The sequence below is a fragment of the Equus quagga genome, chromosome 11, assembly GCF_021613505.1.
Source record: "Equus quagga isolate Etosha38 chromosome 11, UCLA_HA_Equagga_1.0, whole genome shotgun sequence".
Lineage (NCBI taxonomy): Eukaryota > Metazoa > Chordata > Mammalia > Perissodactyla > Equidae > Equus > Equus quagga.
The window spans coordinates 7,852,327-7,876,971 of NC_060277.1; the positions used below are offsets into that span (position 1 = coordinate 7,852,327).

At 38.5% G+C, this 24,645-nt stretch overlaps 1 protein-coding gene across 5 annotated transcripts in view; it reads right to left on the reverse strand.

Moving 5' to 3' along the window:
- LAMA2 (laminin subunit alpha 2) overlaps window positions 1-24,645 on the reverse strand; it is a 531,319-nt gene that overhangs the window by 112,266 nt on the left and 394,408 nt on the right. For all 5 annotated transcript variants that reach the window (XM_046676887.1, XM_046676886.1, XM_046676884.1 and 2 more), the window contains 3 exons: window positions 17,976-18,118; window positions 14,592-14,690; window positions 1,853-1,964 (listed from right to left, as the gene is read on the reverse strand). In XM_046676887.1, the coding sequence (XP_046532843.1) occupies window positions 1,853-1,964; window positions 14,592-14,690; window positions 17,976-18,118 (354 nt within the window). The remainder of the gene's footprint in view (window positions 1-1,852; window positions 1,965-14,591; window positions 14,691-17,975; window positions 18,119-24,645) is intronic.

Here is a 24,645-nt window from a genome sequence, read left to right on the forward strand (position 1 = left end):
TGTAGTTTTGAGAGAGGAAAAACAGGGTATGGTTATGTCGTATCACCCACTTAAAGCTGTTGGTGAATTTCCTTTTCCTTTTTAAAAAATTCCCGACTATCTAGTCTTGAGGTACAGATATACATCTCGGTGAAGATTTAGTTTAACTCTGGTATATTCTAGCTTAAATTTTCATGAAATTTGAACAGTTGGATTAATTCTGCCAACGTCTTTTTTGTAAAGGGCTGCGGTGATCATTTTTGTTGTCATTTATGTTAGTACCTGCTGGAAGAAGAGAGGAGTGTTCACATTTTCCTCAGGTACAGGACCACAGCTATCCCACACGGCACTTCACGTGAATTAGAAAAAGCTGCCCCATCTGGACAGACCGTTGGACCATTTGATGCACAATTTAGAGAATGGGAGACATCTTTGAAGTTACATAACCCTTTTTCATGGTGGATAGATTGTGGATGGTGAGCCAACCCTGGGTTAAGTATCATTTCCACCCCGCCCCCTGCTGGTCCTCTGTGCGATGCACAAATTAGGAGGTGGAGGCTGTAACGTAGAGGAGAAAGTAAGCAGTGCTGATACTGGAGTCTACTGGAAACACGGGTTAGCATTTATTCTTAGGTACCAATGTTTGATTGAAATGATCAAAGTGAATTCCCAGAATAGGTTTCTGGGTACTGAGTCTTTGAGATTGAGATGGAAGGAAAAGTTCCTGGAAAATTGACTAGCGCTTTCAGGGTGTCACTCAGGGCGAAATGATTCTACCTGCAAGGGGAGTTTTTGGCAGGCAGGGGAGGTGGACACTTTGAGTAGCATCACTGGAAGATAAAACCAGGGAATCTACAACCTCATCTAGCAGAGCATACAGCACAAGGAGTTAACTCAGATTTTTCTGGTAGGAGCAACTTCTGTTTCAGATCTTGATACATTCGCCTCAGATTAAAACTCTGTTACTCCTTACAGTGGGCAATCTTTGGGAGTTTCTGTCTCTTCTTGGCCAGAGATTCCTAAGAATTACCTGTCAGGATCTGTCTTGAAAGTTATGTCATGTCCTGATTTATTTGGCTATATTACAAAGCCATGTATCTAAAACACATAACATTGTAGAGAAATAAAAATTTTTTTTAAAGCAAAAAAAAAAAACCCCACAACTTTTTTCCTACTTTCTAAACATGCATGCATGTTTATTATACATTAAGAGATATTTAATAACTAGTGGAGTTGTTTTATATTATCTGTTTTCTTTAAGAGTCTCTTAATCTGGGCTTTTGCCCCAAAATGGCTTCCACTTTGATTCTCAATCAGATTGGTAGACTCCAAGAACTAACTCCTGGAGAAGTGTGGACTACATGCAGGACAGCTCCTGGTAAGGCAGCACATCCAAATCCCAAGCAACAGATGATCATTAAAAACAAGTACCAAGTATTTTAAAAGCCATTTTGAGAAATTAAAGTGCCTCTTTAAAGTACTGAGTAGAGTGATAAAATTAGCTTTCTGAAAAATTAAAAGTCTTTTAAATAGTTTTGAATGCAAACAATAGCACAGCATAAGTTGTCCATTAGTTATTTAATCATAATAGTCATTTCTCAAAAATTGCAGCATTCCTTAAGGAACGCATTCAATTTACTGCTATTCTGCACTCATAATTACTAATTCACTGATTGTCGTCACTAATTTAACACTGTAGGCTGTAGATTCTCAGCAGATAATGCCCTTAAATATGTTGATGAAAATATTTTTTAAAACCTAACACTCAAATTTAAAAATGTCATCTCTTACTAGAGAAATTCCAGTCCTGTGTAATCCTTTTTCAATTTTTCTGTTGGGAGAAATAATGATTAAATTATGACTTTTCTGATACCTTCGGCATCCTGGGCAAGCTCCTTAATGAAGTCTGTTAAAGAGCTTGCTCTCGTGTTGGTCCTCTCAGCATCCTGTCCAGTTTGCTCGGCATCTGCTGTCACTTTGGTAGCCTAATGATCCAAATTCGGGAAAAGCATAATTAATAGAGAAGAAGAAGCTACAGTTAGATAAGCTCCCACTGGCTACATTTTCTTTCAAATATTACTCTGAGCCAAAGACAATCGATGAATTATTGATCAGATGTCCTGGAAATGATGCCCTGTGCTCAAGTATACAATTAAACTTTATTACTTTTTCCATTAAATGGAAATCAGAGAGCTGTATTTGGTCTTTTTCAAACCCTCGTTATATGCAATGGCACAGAAGAAGCGATAAATTGCAATTATTTTTGAAATATCTTTAAGCTACTATTGCCAAAAGTCTTTAATGGATTCTTCAGCCTCCACATGTTGCAGTTTTGTCCATATTTTATTTACTGAAAAAGTGTGGAGTGTAGCAATGATCTCTGGAAGGAGGCATGGGCAGTCTGTCTCAATAAGCCTCATCCTATAGATTTGGTTTAGATCAATACGTTAATTAAAGACACAAAGAAGGGGAGATGCTTAGCTAGTAAGTAGTAAGTGCTTGTTGTATAACACTTTAAAGATGCCAGGAAAACATTAAAGAAAAATAAATGTTAACTTTCCCCATGACATCACCAGAAAAGATGGCCATTAATCCCAGGACCATAGATCATCGTCAACACAACGAAACAGACCCCAAAACACCTCACCTCCCAAAGAGTATCTTCAGACATTTCCACCTTTACTCACATTGAAAATACCATCTGACCAAGGGAATCCATTTAATGTGTTCATAATTAAGATATACCATATTTAGTCAAATAAAAATGGCTTGTGCAAAATTAAAAATTTCTTAAAAATACTACAAGGTTTGGAGCATGTTATAATAGGTTTATATTTCATTTTCCTATGTGTATGCATATGCTAATAAATATGAGTTCTTTTTTACAAGAAAGATAGGGGTAATCTACAGATAATGAATCAAAGAATCACAAACTGCCTCAATAAAATTTGAATAAGGTCCAGGTTGGCAGAGTATTAATACTCCACAATCTTGGACTCGAGTGCCTGCATTCTAGACATGCCCAGAGAATCTAAATTTCTCTATACATAAGTGGATTTTAAATAGAACTTAAAAGAGAACTAAATGTCTGGCCAGCACAGAACATGGTAAAAGATGCTACAGGAATTTTACTGCATTTTCTGAATTTCCAAGGGCAGGTAGAGGTTTAATTCATGAAAGTTTTCAAGGTTTTGCACAAAAGGTAGAATATAAAGTCCAAGAATTATCATCTAATTTTGCAACCTGAAAGTGTTACTATCACAAATAAAAGGAAGAAAGGATAAGAATTCATTGGAAGTTTTTAGAATTACTCTTTAAAGTTTAATATACACACACACACACACACACACAATGATTTAGAGGTTGTTAATCAATGTATTAAAATGCTCTGAATTAACTCTTCAAAAATATCAATAATGGGATTATTTTCACTTTTAGGTTCAAGGTTCATATGGATGAAGTAACTTTTTACACATACATAGGACACATAATTTTCTAAATGCTGCTTTAGAATTACTAAGGTCAGCTGCTTAAGATGTTGGGGCTGTCTAAGTTTCTTTAGATGTTTGTCTAGTCTGGACTTGATTGTACTCTATGATATTGCTCCTATTTTCACATCTCACAGGGACCTGATCTCCATTGTGGTCACCTTTCAATATCTTATCTTCAGAATTAATGTATCCCAAGCACTAGCATCTCTTACCACATAGAAAATGTACATTATAATTTAAACTTAAAATTTATTTTTTGCTTTATCAATAGCTTATATGTATTATGAAAAGATAATAATTTATATAAGTATTCATACCATCAAGCTTACCAATTCTTGTTAATGGCACAAAGCATCTAATTTTTTGGAAATAAACATATATTGATACACTGTCCCTTTTAAATTCTAGACAATCAAGACAGTGCTCATTGCCTTGACTTCTATTTACCTAGTTATTTTTTACAGTAATGTGTAAGAGTCATCACTAACAAACTCAGTACCAATTATATAAGTACTCCAGTATTAAGATGTCAAGAATTCTACATGACCTATGATCAGAAACAAGTTAAAAAAGTTATCACTAAGACCCTATGCAATTGACCTCTCTACCTCCTTTTGTATATGAAATATGCTAAACTCTTCCCTTTTTAGGGCCTTGGTATCCTGTTGTTTTTGCCTGGGATGAATTTCTGTTCTATACTTTCAGTGACCAGATCCTTGTCATCCATCAGCTTTCAGTCTAATAAGCATCTCTTCCTGGTGTGGCCATTCCCAGGGCACCTCTCCAGGTTTCCACACTGCCTGCAGCAGAACACTTCCTTCTCAGTGCTGTGCACTTTAGAATTACTCATTTATGTGTTGGCTTACCTATTTATTAGCTGCCTCCCTGACAAAAGTAAGCTCTAAGAGGGTAGGAACCCAGTCCATTTTGCTCATCACTTTCTATCCAGCTCATTATATGATGCCTGACTTATAGCAAATATTGAAGCAATGTTGTTAAATATGACTAAACAAAAATTTCCTAATGAATCTTGCCAACCTTATTATCATTCTTATTGCCTACATTTCTATGAACATTTCCAGAAAAAGCATTTGTTCATACTATTGCTCCTTCTCTCCTCTCCAATTATCCAAAATAAATCCAGCCTTTGAGATTCACCTTCTCTGTGAAGCCATCCCTGATATTTTGGCTCGTGTTCTCCTTTCTTAGATTTTCAGAAACAACCATCGTTACCACCATTCATGACTATTTTCGGTAGTCATGTTAGGTGTTTTGCCAATATATTTAATCTCCATCCTTGGGGCTTATGTCTTATCTTTGTGCCTGGTGTATTGTAGGGGGTCAAAGATGTTGGGTGATTGGCTGATATAATGATAATCAAACCAACTATCCCTTTGAAGTTCTAAAGCCTGTTAGAGGGGAAAAAAATCTCTCTCCATATGCCTTCCCAATACCATTGAAACTGGCCATATGCCTCGTGATACGCTTGCCAGCGAATGTGGACGGCTGGGCAGTTTTCTGGGTGTTTTTCACAGCCTCCTTGGAAGCTGCTGCTCAAGAGCTGCAGCTGAGTGCTTAGGAGGAGAGCCAGGCCTGAGAGCCTCCAGTCCCCACCACACTGCTTCTAGTCCCTGGCCTCATGGTAATTCAAAACCAGCTTGCCGTCACACACCAAGTACCATGCTGTGCAGGAAAGGGTGGAGTTGGGAGTGGGCAGGACTCTTTAGGGACAGCATGGTTCTTACTGAGGAAGAAAGTGGCCTTCCCTGCACAGACAGGAAGAGCTTGCTCCTTGGCTGCACTCCAGCAGAGGAGGAGATGTGAGGTTCCTGGCACCAAAAGGCATTGACTTATTATGGTATTAGCACTCTTAACGATGGGTCACACGGTCAGGCTCAGCTGTACCCTAGACTGATATGAGTGTTCAGAAGGGCTTACAACAAACACTCTTTTGTGTCTCATCTACTCTTCCTACCTTTAGAGATACATAGAGGGCATGGTCTCTACTTTTACCCTGGTAAAAAGGTATGGGGAGGTTAAGTGACTTATCTGAACTCACACAGAGGGAATTGGGGACAAAACACAAATTTTCTGTCTTATAGCTTCATATTCTGTCTGTGTCAAACACTAACTTATGCTTGGCCAACATCCAGGAAAATAAATGAACAAGCTGAGCATTCTGGGTGGGAGGAGGGACCTTGCTCCAGCTTATGTAGTACTTTAAGCGTATAAGCTTTAGATTTTAGTAAATTAGCATATTTAAAAATCCATATCAGAATATCATATGGATATTTTTAAAAATCGTGACTCGTTACACAGTAATTAAGTTGAAGAGTCACTCTTGTCAAAACCACACATGAGAGACTCCCTAAAGGATGCCTATGACAAATGCACTGTCACCTATGGGGAGTGGTGATGGAGCCTGGTATCATTGTAAAGGCGAAATTCACAAGAATCAGTTTCACCCAGGACAGGCTATTGATAATGTTCCAGATGAATGCTAAATACCACATGATAGAAGCTATCTGTCTGGTTCAGTTTGGCTCTTCCTGCGTTTTATTAAATTACCATCCCCATTCCTTAGTCATCTTTCCTCTTCTCTATTATCTTGTCCTTTGAGTATTTGACAAATGTCTTCTCATTTATCCTAATATGTTGTACAATCTTCCTTTCATTCTCTATCTTTGATTTTCTTATTTTTACGTCCTCTTACCTCTGTTCTACAATCTTTCCAGTGTTCCTTTGTAAATGATATCTCATACAGCACCTTCTATGGATGTCTCTTACCTTTGATTACGTTTATTTTACATTCAAGTTCACTCAACTAGGTGTTTTGTTCCTTTTATTTTTCTTCTTTTTTTTGGAGTATTTATATCCAGGCAGCATGCATTATCATTAGGCACACATTAATTTACTTCTGAACAATGTAGCTGTTACTTTTTTGCTTTAGCTCAAGCAGCTCTCACTATGCCTCTTGAAATCCGCACATAATTTTCTTGGTTGGATATTACTAGTGTCTTTCATTTTCTGCCTTCGTTATGTGAAAACTAGAATCTAATGGAGCACATCTAACTACTGAATAAACAACATTGCTTCGATGCCATCCACCTTTGCATTTGCAGACTTACATGGTTTCCTGCTAAAATTAAATTTCAGATCTAATCATTTATATGATATTCTCAAGGGTAATCTTCAAACACTACCAGTTCCGTGTATGTAAGCGTCAGTGAAGTGCTCCTCAGGCAAGCGGCTAGGACAGACAACACACAAGGAAAGAGATGGGGGCAGCCAATTGACCCTGTGGAATGATAACAAGTCACTTCCATGTGGAATTTCTCCCTAAGTATTTCAGGTGTCAATTTTGAAAGTTACAAACCAAACAAGTAAAATTTGTTATACATTCTCTCTCTCTCTTTTACCATATAATAGCAGAAATAAAAAACATTGTTGGCAACTTAAACTTTTTAAAACCATGAAGAAGGCATTGTAAACATATAATAATGTTGGCATTTAAATCATTTAAAAACTAGTTTCATCATTTTGAAAATGCCTTATCTTCATTTAAATTTGATTTTCAATAGGCAATAAAAAGACAATGTAAATAAAGCTATATTTTGATATATTATGTAGTTCAGCCTATTACATAGCATTCTCCCCTTATAGAATATAAACTTTTAAGAGATGTTTATCAAAGAAAGTAAAATATCCAGCTCAATATAATTATAAAATATGTCTGATTTTAGCGTATTTTAGAGAAATTCAAAATCAGTGCTTATCGTGTGTTTCTCTACCTTTCATCTGGTTCTTCAAATGCTATTATTTAAATTATCCACAATGAATTAACTAAACACATATTGAATGACCACATACTATGTGCATGATATTTGCAAAACCATCGTGAGCAGAAAAAAACCCCAAAAAACAAAACACGCTTCCTGCCCTTTTGGAGCTTACAGACTGGTGAGGTAGAGAGGTATTTCTCATGATCATGAAAATAAATTTATAATCACAAACTGAAGGAAAAACACAGGGTGTAAGTCAATTACAGGAGGAATCTCATCACACCTGGAATGTCACAGAGGCTCCCATAAAGCAGGCTTCCATGAGCTGAATTTGGAAAAGTGGTTGGAATTAACGGAAGTTAACAAGATGTAGGAGGAGGTCATTTACTTCAAGGCTAAAGAAAGTACGTGTACAAAGGCTCTGTGGTGGGACAAAGTGACTGAAGAATAGTATGGCTGGGGTGCAGATGGTCAGGGCCACAAGTGGTGGGAGATGTGGCCAAGGGGAAGATTAAGCTAGGAGCAATGAAAAGTCAGGGGGGAGAGTTTAAGCACTGCGGTGACATATTCAAATTTGGAATAGTAAAAGTGTCTTCTGGCTACACCATAGAGAACAGATTGGGAGCAGAATAAGAGTAAAAGCAGAAAGGCTAGCTAGAAAGCTTATGTGGTAATCCCAAACTTCCAGTTATGGAGACTGGGTGAGAGTGGGGTAGTGGAGAGGAGAGCTATACTTAGAAGTAAAACCCACTGCATTTGGTAATGGGTTGGATAGTGGGAAGACAATGAGGAAGAAAGAAGAGTCAAGGAGTATTTCTAGGTTTCTGGCTTATATATTCAATGTGTGGGGGGTCCAGAGGACCAGACCATGAGGAGAGAGATGGGGAGTTAAGCAGTAATCAGATCAGACAGGAGAGCATCACATGTCATCCTGAATGAAATGGAGAGCCGTTGCAGAATTTGAAGGAGGAGAGTAATATGATCAGATCTGTGATTTAGAAAGTTCACTCTGCTATATAAATAATAATCAGTTGGATAAGGTTTAGAAACAGAGGTCATAGAACAGAACTGAATTGGGTTGGGGGTGAAAGAAAGTTTGGAGTGAAGGGGAACCTGTTCACTTCTATTTTGAGAGAATGGGTAAACACTGGAGGATAAATCACTGAGGTGCTCTAAATAGGAGAAAGTATGGGTTTTAAGAGGAAGATGGTGAGGTTAGTTTGAGGTGTCCAGTCAGTAGTTAGGTACATAGGACTGAAGAAGGAGAATGAAGTCTGTCTTGAAGATATAGATTTATTTATCATCAGCACATACCTGGTAATTGAAACACAAAGAGTTTTCAGAGTGAGTGGAGATGTGGACCGAGAACTGGACCCCAAGAAAATAAAATTTTAAGGGATGGGCAGAGGAAGAGCCTGATGATGAAAGATCAGAAAACTAAGAATGAAACAGAGGAGAGTATGTCAAGAAGGAAGGAAGGGTGACAACTGGCAACTTCTACAGGGTGTTCAAGTCAAATAAAGTTTCCGCTGGATTCAGTGACCACCTGGTCATTGGGCATCTTGTAGAGATAGTTTGGATAGTGGGCTGGGAGTGGAAGTCCAGGTTGCAGTGGATGAGAAGTGAATACAGACCTGTCTCCCAGTCTGTCAAAAAATTTGGCTGTGACACAAAAGAGGAACCTAATCACAGTAGCTATAGAAGTATATGGAGTTGTCATCAAAAAGCATCTCAGTAGTCCATACGTATTATTGGACAGTTTGAATATGCTAAACGTGACTCCCATTTCCAAGGAACTTATATGCCAATGGGGAAGGAAAATGGCAATAAATTAAAATACATTGAAAGAGATATCTGATTATGTAATACATTGCTTATGTAATTTTTACATATTAGCTAAATTATATAAAATACAAGTTAAATGTTAGTTTTGGGGAGGAATATTATTCTCTTTACCAATGGCTATTAGAGAACTAGATTGCTCCATAAAAAAACAAGCATAAAATATATCAGCACTTGAAGGAAAGAGGGCAGCTGCATGAGACTTGTCAAATTTTTTAACAAATCCAAAGAACGTGTCAGTCATAAAGAGACTAGTCAGTCAACAAAGCAGAGGAAAAGGAGCATCAAAAAGATTGGCTGTACCAGTGAAAGCCATGTGCAGAGGAAAAGGAGCTAGAGCCAACAAGTGACTATCAGCTCGCCTTAGCTCTCAACCTTGGCTGACATCAGAATCACCTGGAGAGCTCTTGGAAATCCCAGTGCTCATACTGCACCTCAGACCAATTACATCATAACCTGTGGGGGTGGGACCTGGCACCAGGTAATTCCAATGTGCAGTCCTAGTGTAAGACATTGTGTCCTCTAATGCAGCCATGGATAATAGGAAGTCATGGCCACTGCACTTATACTCTGGTCCAAACTGCCTCATCATTCATGCCTGGAGATAAAGGTACTGCTGATCTTAGCCTAATCATATTGGATATCTAAATCATCTAGCCCTCTGGTCATGATCCCATGTGTATCCATTCACCTTTTGATTATCATCAGGTTGACCACAGGGAAAGAAAGAATTGATCATGTCAACTTGAGTATGTAAGGTCTTCATGACAGTTATGTTTCTAATGATAAATGTGGTAGGGGCAAGTTTAATTAATAAGTGAGGATTTCCATTTCCTGCCATCCTCACTTCATCCAGGAGATCTTTGCTTTCAGCAGTCTTATTTCTAGGCTTTTTCTGTTACAAAATCTGAAGAATGGCAGATAAAAATGGTACTGGAGTGTGGAAAGGAGGAAAAAGAGTAATTTTACAGTGGAGAAATGTGGCAGACACTACCTCACACAGGCGATCAAGGTCAAGATCAACAGTGATAAGATGTGTTGGTTGCATAGGTTCTTACTATGCTGTGATAAAAATGATACTTTACCTCTGTGGTCTTTCCCACAAGAACCCATAAGTCCAATCTAATCACGAAAAAGCATGAGACAAACACCAACTGAGGGACATCTTACAAAATGCATGAACTTGTTGCAACTGTCAAAAATCATCAAAAACAAGGGGAGTCTGAGAAATTGTCAGTCTAGAGAATATAGCCTAAGAAGGCACAATAACTAAATGTGATGTAGCATTCTGGATGGGATCCTGGAACAATAAAAAGACATTCAGTGAAAACTGAAGAAAGTACAGTCTTTAGTTAATAATGGTAAATCAGTACTAGTTCATTAGTTGTGACAGATATACAGTACTAAGATATTGACAGTAGGGGAAACTGGGTATAGAGTCTATGAGACATCTCTGTACTATCTTTGCAACTTTTCTGTAAATCTAAAACTATCCTAAAATAAAAATTTTATTTAAAAATATTGGAATTAACTCAAAATATATTTTAGGCCTAAATGTAAAATGCAAAACTATAAAATCTTAGAAAATAACATTGGAGAAAATCTAGATGACTTTGAGTAAAGGGATGACTTTTTGGATACAGCACGAAAGGCATGATCTGTGAAAGAAATACTTGATAAGCTGGACTTAATTAAAATTACAAACTTCTGTTCTGTGAAAGACACTGTCAAGAAAATGACAAAGCAAGCCACAGACTTGGAGAAAGCATTTGTAAAAGATATATCTGATAAAGGACTGTTATCCAAAATATACAAGGAACTCTTAAAATTCAATAATAGGAAAACAGAGGCCAGCCCCATGGCCAAGCAGTTAAGTTCATACGCTCTGCTTCAGTGGCCCAGCGTTTCCCTGGTTTGGATCCTGGGCGTGAACATGGATGGCACCGCTCATCAAGCCGTGTCCTACATAGCACAATCAGAAGGACCTACAACTAGAATACACAACTATGTACTGGTGGATTTTGGGGAGAAGAAGAAGAAGGGGAAAAAAAAAAAGACTGGCAACAGATGTTGGCTCAGGTGCCAATCTTTAAAAAAAAATAATAATAGGAAAACAAACATCCCAATTAACAAATGAAAAAAGAGGGACTGGCCCAGTGGCATAGTAATTAAGTTGGTGTGCTCTGCTTCAGCAGCCTGGGGTTTGCTGGTTTGGATCCTGGGTGTGGACCCACACATCGCTCATCAAGACCTGCTGTGGTGGCGTCCCACATAGAAGAACTAGAAGGACCTACAACTAGAATATACGACTATGCGCTGGGGCTTTGGGGAGAAGCAAAAACAGAGGAAGATTGGCAACAGATGTTAGCTCAGGGCCAATCTTCCTCACCAAAATGCATACCTTTAAAAAAAAAGAGAGAAAAGAATTGTGATTTAGGCTGCTATAACAAAATACCATACACTAGGGGGCTTATACAAATGGAAATTTATTTCTCACAGTTCTGGAGGCCAGGGAGTACAAGAGCAAGTCCCCAGCAGATTCCATGTCTAGTGAGAACCTGCTTCCTGGTTCATTAACAGCATCTTTTCACTATGTCTTCACATGGCAAGGAAGGGACAAAGGATCTCTCTGAGGTCCCTTGTATAAGGGAATTAATTCCATTCACAAGGGCTCTGCCGTCAAACCTAATCACCTCTCAAAGGCTGAACCTTCTAATATCTTTGCCTTGGGGGTTAGGATTTCAACACAGGAATTTTGAGGTGATTCAAACATTCAGGCCATAGCCATACCTGAACAGCCACCTCAGCAAAGAAGATGTACAGATGGCAAATGAGCTTATAAAAAGATGTTCTACATCATATGTCATTAGGGAATTATAAGTTAAGACAATCATGAGGTACCTCTATACACCTATTAGAATGGCCCAAATTCAAAACACTGATGACACCAAATGCTGGTAAGGATGAGGAGCAACAAGAGCTCTCATTCATTGCTGGTGGAAATGCAAAATGGTACAGCCATTTCGGAAGACATTTTGGCGGTTTCTTACAAAACTAAACATACTCTTACAATGTGAGCCAGCAATCGTGTTCCTTGGTATTTACCCAAATGAGTTTAAAACTTATGTCCACACAAAAAACTGCACATGAATGTTTCCAGCAGCTTTAAGCATATTGCCAAGACTTGGAAGCAACCAAGATGTCTTTCAGTAAGCAGATGGGTTAATAAACTGTGGTACATCCATAAAATGGAATATTATTCAGTGTTAAAAAGAAAAGAGCTATCAAGTGATGAACAGACATGGAGGAACCTTGAATATATATTACTAAGTGAAAGAAGCCAATGTGAAAAGTCTAAATACTGTATGATTCCAACCCTATGACATTCTGGAAAAGGCAAAACTATGGAGACAGTAAAAAGATCAGTGGTCTCCAAGGGTTTAGGAGGAGGGAGGGATGAATAGATGGAGCAGAGAAGATTTTTAGGGAAGTGAATCTACTCTTTATGATATTATAATGATGGAGACATGTCATTAAACATTCGTCAAAAACCACAGAATGTACAACACCAAGAGTAACCCTAAAGTAAACTATGGACTTTGAGTGATAATGATGTGACAATGTAGGTTCATCTATTGTAACAAATGTACCACTGTGGTGGAGGATGTTGATAATGGGGAAGGCTATGCTTGTGTAGGAGCAGGGGGTAAATGGGAACTCCCTGTATTTTTCAATCAATTTTGCTTTGAACCTTAAAATTCTCTAAAATATAAAGTCTATTTTGAAAAATTTAGCATGGGAGAGTCTGCTGGAAAGATAAAAGAATGTAAACTAAGACATAATACAGACCCAACTCTCCTCGTGAAATATTTCTTTTGTCTCTAGGCTCAGATCATTAGGCTGTAATCAGCCCACTAGGAGTAATGACTGGGTTAGATCTGCTTATCCCTCTATGACAGTGTCTGTCATTCTGTCATAGTACCTAGAGCACGGTAGACTCCCAAAAATTATTAACAGAATGAATGAATGAATGAATGAACAAATGAATGAAATGCTACAAATTCCAAGGAAATTTCCCAAACTATCCTTAACTAGATTAAATTATTCCATGTGTATATATTTTGCAGGTATATTTCTTGTTCCTTTATTTTATTTTATGTTGTATTATATATTTGCATGCAGTTGTCCCATATTATACTTCACACACTTAAGTGCTTACACACACACACACACACACACACACACACTAGATTGCAAGCTCCTTGAAGAGACTGAGCCTCATTTATATCTTTCATCTGCCAACACATAGCTTGGGCTTTGTATGGAATGAACATTCTCAAGTGCTTGTTGAACTGATCCATTCAAATGTACTCTGTTATGATCTGTTTAAAATTTCTTATTTAGTTGTATTCATGTAACAAATACAGAACTATCATATATTAAGTTAATATGAGATAAATATGCTCATTAATCTAATTAATGTCTAACTACATTTGGCAAGAAACTCTATATCTATACATTTTACATTGCTGGTATGAGATTCTGAAAATCTGTTTAGTATGCTATTGTAACAGCAGGGCCATTGTGAATCACTATGTGCTGAGAAGCCCATTTGATTTTCCTGTGGCAAGTCTAAACCAGCCGCAGGTCAGGTGGAAATAGTACCAGGCCAGTGGGAATCTGGACACCAGGTCCTACGTAGGTCCCTGAGTTTAGTGAATTGTATGGCCATTGTTAATTCATATCTCTCCTTAAAAACAAATGGACTAGATAATCTGTAAGAACCTTCTGGCTCCAATATTCTTCCTCATTTAAAGCCCTTAGATAGGCAAAGTGGATCCCTAAATTACAGGCCAGTCTTCCTGTCCATGCACTTTTCCGGCCACAAGATGGCGGACTTTATGTTGTTTTCTTCGCTCCCTAGTAGCAAAAAGAACCTTAACCCTCTTGCAGTTTTGAAAGTTTAAAACTCTCCGTTCCTTAAAAAGTCTGATCAATGCAACATGGACATTCTAACTTTCAAAAGTGTCTTAAATGCTTGGGATTTTCACAATAAAGAAGATTTTCTGTTTTGTGTAAGAATACTGATTTAGACTGTATTTTTATACAAATGTAAAAATCCCATGATGAGATCAAAGAGACTACAAGTATTTTCATTCGTTTTTCTTTTTCTCTACATAGTCAAAGACAGTGCTTTTGGAATTCAGAATTGATAAAAACTTTTGTGGAAGCTACTGCATAGAGTTTTCAAAATACACCATTACTCTGGTAATTTTAGTTATTGTTCTTGACGCTTCCTGAGTATCCTAACACGTCTTTGTGCTACTGGGTTCTAGGATTTTATCTGAGGCAGAAGTAGCAAGTCAAAAATACATCTACTTCATGCACCAAATTGAGAATTAGGAAGAACAAGATTTGCATGTCTGAAATTTGAAGTAATTTTCCCTAATTTACATGATTATCTGCTTTTAGAAGATTCATGATTTTGCCAACTTACCCTGGTCAGAAGCTCATTCATTTCTGTCACGAGTGTGTTCAGATTGCCCTCTGCCAACTGAATCAGCCTCTCTGGGGCCCGCTGGGGTGACAGCAAGTGCTGAAAGAGATTTCATTCCAAATACATTTTAGTAAATGGTCTTGCAGTCATCATGGGCTCAAACACTTAACAGAACCCAGTTTTCCTTTGTATCCAAAGAAGTTAGCCTTCTCACCTTGAAAGAAAAACAGACTATTTCAATGGGACACATACACAAATCGCTGTGTGGAATATTCTGGTAAATAATGCAAATTGCATAATTTATTGAGAAATTATCATATACCAGGCTTTTTTGTTTTTTTCCTTTAATTCTTACAACAATTCCATCAGGTAAATGTTATTCCATACTGTGGCTTGAAGAAGAGTTAAAAACTCACATGAGATCACACGGCCAGTAAGGCATAGAGTCAAGATGAACTCCCTCTAATTCTTTAAGGCTCCCATCTCAATCAACAGACATACAGTTTACAGGCAAGAAAGAGCACAAGAGCCCTTGACATAGGGACCTGGCCAGGCACTAACCAACTGGCCCGTTGGTTGGATCTGGCCTGGCAGTCACAGCTAGGCCATATTCTTCTCCTCTTGAACATCATCAATCTCACAGAACACTGACATTAGACAGAGTCACTCTGTGACAGTGATGAATGAAACAAAACATGAGACCACTCCATAACCTTGTCTAAACACAGACAAAACTGTGATCTCTGTGCAGACCACAGAAACACCCAAATCCCATTTCCTGGCTAATACGAGTGACCACCACCTCCTCCTAAGCACAGCTTCAGCCCTCCTTTGTTCTTCCCTCCTTCTAGGTAAGATTCATTAGAATACTTACTTATAGGATTATTCCCACTTCCTAATAGCACCCGATCCAGCGCAAAGCCTTGCTTCCTTGGAATCTGCCCCAAATCACCTAGCACAAACCCCCAAACTAGAAATTATTCCTAACACCCTCTTATTAAGACACCCCAAAATTCCCTGTGGCGTGCAGTGTCCCTTGTTGCAATGAGCTAATAAACCCAACTTGTTCCATCGCATGTGCGTTCCTGGTGGGCTCTGGCTGGAGTCTGGGAGTACTGACACAGTGACAGGAACTGCAAAGAGCAGCTACATAACTTGCTTAAGGTTTCAAAATATCAAAATAGGATCCAAAGTTTTCAGATATTAAACAAATTATGGACAAAGAACACAAACACAGAATCAAGAAAGATTGGAATTTAAGAAAAATCAAGGTCATTTTCACCAACACCCAGCCATAAGGAAGCAGACTACTGACCCCCGGCTCAGAATCCGTCCACAGATCAGAGTCTCTCCTACAGGGCCCTTCAGAACTTCATCCATTGCTTAAGGATTATTTTAAACATTTTCTATGTCTTGCTGAAGTATTCACTTTTCCACTTTAATTTCCTTTCTTTGTATTCCCTCCATGTATAAGGAAAATAACTGGTCAGCATCTTCTTTATTAAAACTCTTCACGTTCTTGAATACTGGGCCTACAAGGCAAACTCAGATTCCTCTGCCTGGTTTTCAAGGTTGTCCGTCACGTCACCCTGCCCCACTCAAGTCTCCAGCCTTATATTTCACCGGCAGGCCTGACTTCTAATGTCTGCCAGACAAGCCTTGCGTATTCACACTTCTGCCTCTGCTCAGGTGGCAAGAGTACGTATGAGCCGAGAGTGAAGGATACCTCATCACTGGTGGGCTGGGTCCTCCCAGGCAAGTTATTTTCTCTCTCTGAGCTTTGCAAAGGTGGTTTCCTTCTCACAGGGCCGAAAGTTATACTGTCTCTATTCAAATCCCAGCTCTACACCTAGTAGCCATGTGACCTTGTGCCTCATGGGTAACTTTTCTGTGCCCCAGCTTCCCTACCTGAAACAACTATAGATGATACAGTACTTCTATCTACTTCTTGAAGTTTCTGTAAGATTTATGCTTGACAATCCATGCAAGACTTTACTCAATGGCCTAGCACAGAGCTACTCATCAACAAATGTTATTCTTGTTATCGTCATTATTGATTTCTTCTTTGGAAAATAGTGTAATAATACTTACCTTAAAGGCTATGGTCCAGATTAAAGAATATATTCCCTAGAAGAATATCTGCCAATGCCTAGTGAATAAATCTTAGCTTTCTTCCTCCAGTCCTCGCCAATATTTCTCGGTTAAGATTGTCTCTGTCCTTCAAGGTCCAACACAAATTATACTCTCATTAATGATGCATTCTCTGGTTACTCAGAATCTTACCTATTTCTCCAATCTTTGTGCTCTATGTCAAATTTCTGTAAAGCACATGGCAATTATGTGTCTTTGCACATTGTTTAATTGTTGTTTACTTTGTTAACCACCTAGACTCTAAGATCCTGAGAGTAGACACGACGTTATAGGAGTCATGAAACCCCAGGGAACCAAATGCAATACTGGGATTTTCTAGAAATTCTCAATAAATATCTACTAATTGATTGATAATGTATATCAATCTTTCACCTTTCATCTTTATTCATCAGATGAAACTGCAATTTCCTTAACATTCTCTCGTATCTCATGAACTACCAAAAGCTTTAACAGTCTTTTAGAATAGTGTTTCTCAAATTAGTTCTTGCTGAAGTACTTTCAAAGGTCTACTGGTTCTTTAGTACAAAACTTTAATCTTGCATTTTCACTTTGACAAGAAACTGAAATGTTAATGTAAGCATTTATGGAACCCAGCCTGGACCCCTGAGAGCTGAGTATGACCGCTGGATCTCAGAGCCCACGTTTGCATGCGTGTTTGATCATATGGCAGATTGAGTACATAAATCATGCAGACTTGTCAAGTGATGCCGAATGTCATTTCAGGACTCCTTGCAAGGGGCTCTCTGGTTCAAATTGCGGAAGGGTAGGAGAAATGTACTGATAAAAGAACGTGTGTGGAAGGAGTCAGTATCATATTCTGGTTGCAAGTAGGAATCTGCTTTCAGCAAAAATCATCTGTTATTTTATATTAATGTTTTTAATTTGAATTTCATTTTTTATGCTTTTGTAAGGATTAATTTGTTTTGATTTTATAAAGCTATAAGTACAAATAATTCATACCTGATCTTATGTTTGCACATATTTAAGTGACATCATAAAATTGATTTAGACCAAACAGGGGGTGGTGCATGAGCCTCTTTTCTCTTAATAGCAATCTGCATATTATAGTTCTCAGGTCTGAAAAACACTGGTTTAGAAAGTCTCTGAACTTCCCTAACGGCTGCTTGTCTTGATTTGGGGCAACGGGAAGAACATTTACCAATTATGGCCACTACTCCTTGGGGAGCTTCTGTCCTCTTCTCCCTGGCTCTTGCTGTTGCTGCTCCAACCTACCTTCAGTTCCTGAGTCGTATTTTCAAGCCCATACAGGATTTTATATGGAGCAGGCAGCGGGCCAGTAAGGTTGATGCTCATGGCCATCTGCTCCAGGCGAGCCAAGTCACTGAGAAGGAGGCCCGTGCATTCATCTCCACAAACTGTGAAACAGAAACGACAAAAAATATTTACTTCTGCTAAGCATCCCAGGCAGATGTTCAAAGATTTCAGCTATGAAATATTTTATGGCCCAAGTATAATTCTGTGAAAGATGATGCTACTCATCTCAGATAATTAATGCTTTCAAATGGAGGACAGTTGAAAAGAGATGAAGAGAACAACAAAAGAACAGACATGCCTGTCACCCAGAACCTGAAATACGGATGATGATAGAAACAAGGAACCAAAGAGGAGGAGCCAATGGGTTTGAGGGAAATGAGTGTATTGCAGAAGTATTAAAGGAGAAGTAAGATACAGAATATCACATTATAATCGCTCCAGAAATTCCCATATGAGCAACCTAGAGGGAATCTGTAATGAGGGCATAGAACACATTCCAGAGTCTGAAAATGCATGCAAATGTGCAGTGCCACTCTTCTGCACTGTGGGGCATCGACAGCATTGTGTCTCCACGTGCGTAATGTATGACATATCCGAAAACTATAACTTTTTAGCTTGACAGCTATTGAGAAGAATTATTTTTCTTAAAAAAAGAATTTTATCATTTATGCTTTTTCCTCATGATTTTTATTTATTTGTTTATTTATTTGCCAGCTCTTCCTCTTTAGTGTTTCAGCACATTATCACCCATGATTAGATGCAGCCCCATAGATTTCTGCTCACATGATTAACCTAATCCGATTTTGTGCATCAATCATTGCCAAGGGCCAGGACAACTTTGTTCTTTAGGTAGCCAAGAGTGCTAATGTCCTACCTATAATTTTTTTGATGATTAGAAAGGACTATGGGAATTTGGTGGGGGTGGAGGGGTGCTGGTGGTAGAACTGGTGGAGAGAAAAAATGGACTGTTGTCTCTTCATTATCAAATTAATCTCACAAATACTACAGTTTCTAAAATTAAAATACATTGATTCTTTTGGAGGATTTTAAAGATGTTCATATTCAGTTTGAATTTTTTAGTTAGAAAAATCTTTTTTTCACTCTTTGCATCAGAGTAATGAGGTGTAGCTTCTCCAGGCCAAGGAGCACGTGCTACCATATTTACAATATGCATTCATGGATACAGTTATAATTTCTAGCTTATATTCCACAGATAGAGGTCTCAAAACTATACACATGTTAGAAGAGAGGAAAATACAGAAGAGGGAAAATACCAGGATTTGGAGCAGCTTTGATCATGCCCCAAACTGGCAAGAATTCAATCAGGGCTCTAAACAGCACTCCCCTAAGCTGCCTAATGGAGAGAAAACCATTAACTGAGGCTTGTAAACGCAGAGTAGGACAGAGGGTGATTTTTTGATAGGACAGCAGTTAGAGGTGAGTTACAATACCCTTTCACAGGGATTAAACGGCCCCAGCAAGGCCTTTAATAAATCAACTCCTTGCAGGTGACACCTGCAACTGTAGCGTGCCACCTGCCGGGGCTTTGCAAGCTCCTGGTGCCTTACAAGCTGAGTGAACAGAGGCTTTAGAGGCAGGAGCTGAAGTCTGGAACTAGAGCTGTCTCTCTTCCTCTTCTCCCGACCAGAATGAAAGAGCATTTGCTCTGCATGGAAATCACATGAAAGGAAGAGAGAATTGCGGCTTCACACCCTCAGTTCGATGCAAGTACTTGGGAAGTTTTGACAGAGTTGTCTACATGAAACAATCGTAGAAAACATAACCTGGAGCACGTTTAGGTGCCAAGTGGACCATGTCTAAACACCAAGACACAGTCTGTTCTCAAACTCTAGTGGATCTCAGAATCATCTGAAGAGCTGTCTTAAATCACAGAGGGCTGGGCCTTACCCTCGGTGTTTCTGATTCGAGAGGTGAGCGAAAGACCTAGTTTCTCATTCTCTGACTGAGAATGTGCTTTTCTAACAAGCTCCCAGGGGAATACTGATACGTCTGGTCTGCGCACTATACTTTGAGTAGCAATCAGGTCGGCAGCATTGGCATCACCTAGTAACTTATTAGAAATGCATAATCCTGGGCCCACGCCAGATCTAGTTAATTAGAATCTGCATTTCAGAAAGATTCCCGCGTGATCTATGCACGTTAACATTTGAAAAGCACTGCTGTAGGTCAGTGGTTCTTATTTTGGCTGCACATTGGAATCAGGCGGGGATTTATAAAATACAGATATCCAGGTACTCCCCCTCCCCGCCACCAGAGAATCCGATTTGATGGGTCTGTTGATAGCCCTAGGCATCAGCATTTTTTAAAAGATTCCAGATGATCCTATTATGCAGCCAGGGTTTATAGCTACTGGAGCAGATGATAAACTTTAGGGATGCTCAATCCTAAAGAGAGCAAGGATTTAGAAGACAACATTTTGCTTACTGTCTCCTCCGACTAGAACAATTCTCCCTCCACCTTTCCCTTTGTGGCTCCTGGATGTTCAGGTCAAGTTCTCAAGTGCTACTTCCCTGGAGGGGTAGGCCGAGATGACTCTGAAATTACTGTCCCCGCCAGTCACTACTGCATTCCTTTTGTCTTGTTATCTCAACACTCAAGCGTGTACGGGCTATCTTACTATTTTATTTACTTATATATTGTTTCTCTCTCACCAGAGAAGGGACCAATTAATCACCTTCGGTCACAGTGCCTAGGAAAGTGTCTTGCACATAGTAAATAATCAATAAATATTTGTTTACTACTATCTTTGTGAAAGAAGAGCAAAAAATAATTTGGAGAAGATCATGGAATTAGAAAGAGAGGACTGAGAAAAGGAGAGACGGTGAGAGGAAGAGCGGGAGAGAGGGCAAGGGATGGAGAGAGAGAGAGAGAGGGAGATTGGCCAAATAGGAAATGTCTGAATGCGAGAACCTGATATATGATAGAAAATAGAGAACCACACAGATGTGTGAGGGACAGGAGAATAGCATAAAAACAATGGTTAGAGGGAGAAAATTGTCTTGTGATTAGTGAGGCAGAGACTGACTAATGTTAAGGAGATAACTATTATGATATCTGCATGAGGTAATTCAGTTTTGACCCAGGAAAGAGTTATTGGAATGCAGGGATCAGGGGGAAGAAAAGAGAGACAAAACATTATTAAGAAAGAAACAACTGGGGGCTGGCCCCATGGCCAAGTGGCTAAAGTTCTGCACACTCCGCTTTGGAGGCCTGGGGTTCATGGCTTCAGATCCCGGGTGCAGACCTACTCCACTTGTCAGTGAGGCATCTCACATACAAAGTAGAGGCAGATTGGCACAGATGTCAGCTCAGGGTTAACCTTCCTCAAACAGAAAAAGAGGAGGGTCGGCAATGGCAACGGATGTTAGCTCAGGGCGAATTTTCCTCACAAAAACAAAAAAAGAAAGAAAAGAAAGAAAAAGAAGAAGGAAACAACTGGGATGAGCTACTGACCAGATAAGGGCAATGCTCATTTCTGGGGTGGATTGAAAATGGTTACCACTTCTTTGCTGCTCCCCCCATTAAGAGGTAGAGTCTCTTTCCCTGCCCTGGAATCTGGGTTGACACAGAGCGTGCCAGAGGGACACTGTGTGACTCTCGAGCCTCAGCTGCAAGGGGATTTGCAGTGCCTGCTTCCACATTCTTGGAACCCTGCTGCCTTGTGAACAATCCCAGGCTAACCTCTGTGAGCAAGAGAGTCAAGGTGAGTGAGAGAAAGGCAAGCCCAACAATTCCAGCTGAGCCCTATCACAGTGAATGAGGCCACCTGGGACCCCTCAGGCATGACAACAAAAGAACTATCCAATGGAACCCACTCCAAATCGCCAACCTACAGAACCTTGAGGATATATACAGTTGTTGTTTTCAGCTATTGAATTTTGGAGTGGCAGCAACAGATAGCTGAGACACTTTCCTAAGTTTCGTATGTGAGATTTAGAGCGTGAATTCAGATCAGAGACTTACAAGTTGCAATTCAAAGGTTAAAAACAAGTATTACTAACAATGCCTAATTTTATTAAAAGTTATGAAGAATATGAAGGTTCCTGTCCCACTGAGTCCATGTTCATTATTGTTTCAAAAGTTCCATTCGACTTCCAGTGAAGATGTATTTTGAGCAGATGTTCTCAAGATGTAAGCAAGCAATATGCTCTTTTTTACTTTCAAGATCTCAGAAGATACTTGATAGCATGACATCTCACCATGCGTTTTAGAGCAGTGTGTTCTCAGGAATCTTTTGCTAGCCCTTTCTCTAATTTATTTATAATTTATAACCTACTCATGTCCAAGCAGGGAATTGAGTCAGTTCATTGATAACAGTATGGCTAGTGGCTCCTTACTGATGCTTGCAGAAATTTTCAGGGAAAAGTTTTCTCAGTCTTTACTTCATACAAGAATAAATCAGGGACTGGAATGCAGAACTGGATCTGATTTACTGTAATATACTACAGAGTAAATTGGTGAGCTAGAATGCCAAGAGGCATGATGAATACTGATTTTTCTCTCATTTATTCTACCCCCTGCCCATCTGTTTTGGTTCCTCATCTTCAGCCGTTGAAATGAAAATGTATTTAACTGCTCTTTTAAGGACTCATACATTCCATTTTATGTCTCTATGTCCAAAGGTCTGTTATTATCCCATGTCTATGGTCTCTGTATTTGCTTTGCGGGGAACAAAGTACAAGCACATTTCCATAAGTGGAAGGTAAGTTTTATGGTACGCTCCAAGTAATATACTAACACCTGTCCAAATGAGTCAGAAAGACTTATGAATAGCAGAGCCATGGGGATTTTTTCAAAGCTTCTCTATGAGTCTAGTTCATACAGTTATAAGATAAACACGTGGGGGAAGTGTGCCCTCTACATAATCGTTTGCTATTTAATTCTGACACAAAATATTTTACTTACACCACAAGCTGCTTCCATTTGCCCTAAAAAATCTGAAATGTCTGGCACCAAACACTGGAAATGGGCTGCAAATTAAAACCACATTTAATTCAATATGAAAGGGAAGATTTGAAGAGTATATAGAGACACGGAATATTCACGCTATGTAAACCATTGTTCTTTGATAAGGGTGCAGTAACTACTCAGTGTAAATTAACCCCCAGCTTATAATCAGGCCCCAAAAAGGACCCCTCCAGACCATTCAATTCCGCTATAAAGATAAGGTTATAAAGTGAGATCCTGCCTAAAATGCATGGGAGCAAAAGCAAATATTTCAAGACTATGATTATATTTTACATGACTAAATGTTTCTGAGGCTTTGCCTATAAAAGTGTCAGGATAAATTGGTGTCTAATATTAACAAATGCCGTACTAAATTCTGATCGTTATAGCTGGGCACATGGAAGGGGAAGATCACGCAGCTGAGATTACAGATCTTTCTGTTAGCAATTAGCACAAAATACTGCATTTCCACCAGAGTCCCCCATGCATAATAACTCCTGGCATACTGTCACAAAAAATTCACAGGCTGCAGCCAGACCAAGGAAGCTGAAGCTGAAACGAGTGCATTGAGTATTTTTGAAAAGGCCAAACCTATTAACCAATTTTAGGTAAAGATGCATAAATTGTCTGCTCTACTCAAATGGGGATAAAATGAGTAAATATACATTTTCAACAAAAGAAAAAATTTTTGTCCTAATATCCATGCTTTAACTTAACTCTTCTACATTAAGGCTACTGAGAGTTCAAGGGTATGGATTTTATTTCTCTCTTTTCCCTTTCTCCTTCAAGAAGAAACTTTTGGATTAACATATATTATTATTATATATAAGTCAATATCTTCTAAAATAAAAATTTGGTTTTAAACTGGTTAAGAAGGCTTTTTTTGCCTATTATTTCTTTGAATTAATGGAAAGGTATTCTGTAGGTTTTAGATGAAGCTAGTGAATTTGTTCATGTACCAAGTTGTGGTGTATATATATATGTATGCATATATGTAAATTTACATATAAAATTTGCATTATATTTACTATAAATTTTTGTCTTTAATTAAAATTTATATATAAATTTTATTTACTATATATATTATACAGAATTCTGTACATATATATATGAAAAACAAGTTCAATATGGTTCAAGTATGGTGTAGCTTTTCAAAAAACAAACGGAAACTTTGGAAGTACTGTAAATAATAAAGGGATAGTAGCTTTTATCTACACAATATTCATCACATAGCAAGCAATATGTTATATCTTGCCATCATCATCTCATCTAATGTTCACAGTAATTCTATGAAGTAAGTACTATTAAAATCTTCATTTTAAAAATGAGAAAAGTAGTCACAATCAGAATATTTATGAATCTATAAATATTGTCATGTGAAGAACTTAAAGAGATAAAAAAATGTAAGGTGGTCATAAAAGAGGTTTTCAGTGACTTGAAAAGCCTTGAGTTATAGATAATTATAAAAAACTAGAATTCAGCCTAACCTAGATATTTCATCAGGAACTGATGAGCTGCACAAAACCACACTTTATGATGATAACCATGATGATAATGCCCAGGATTTATGAAGCATCTATTATGCTTACATACTTCACATATATGTATGTAGTAGCTTATTTCCATTTTACAGATAATGAAATGAGGTTTAGAAAAGTTA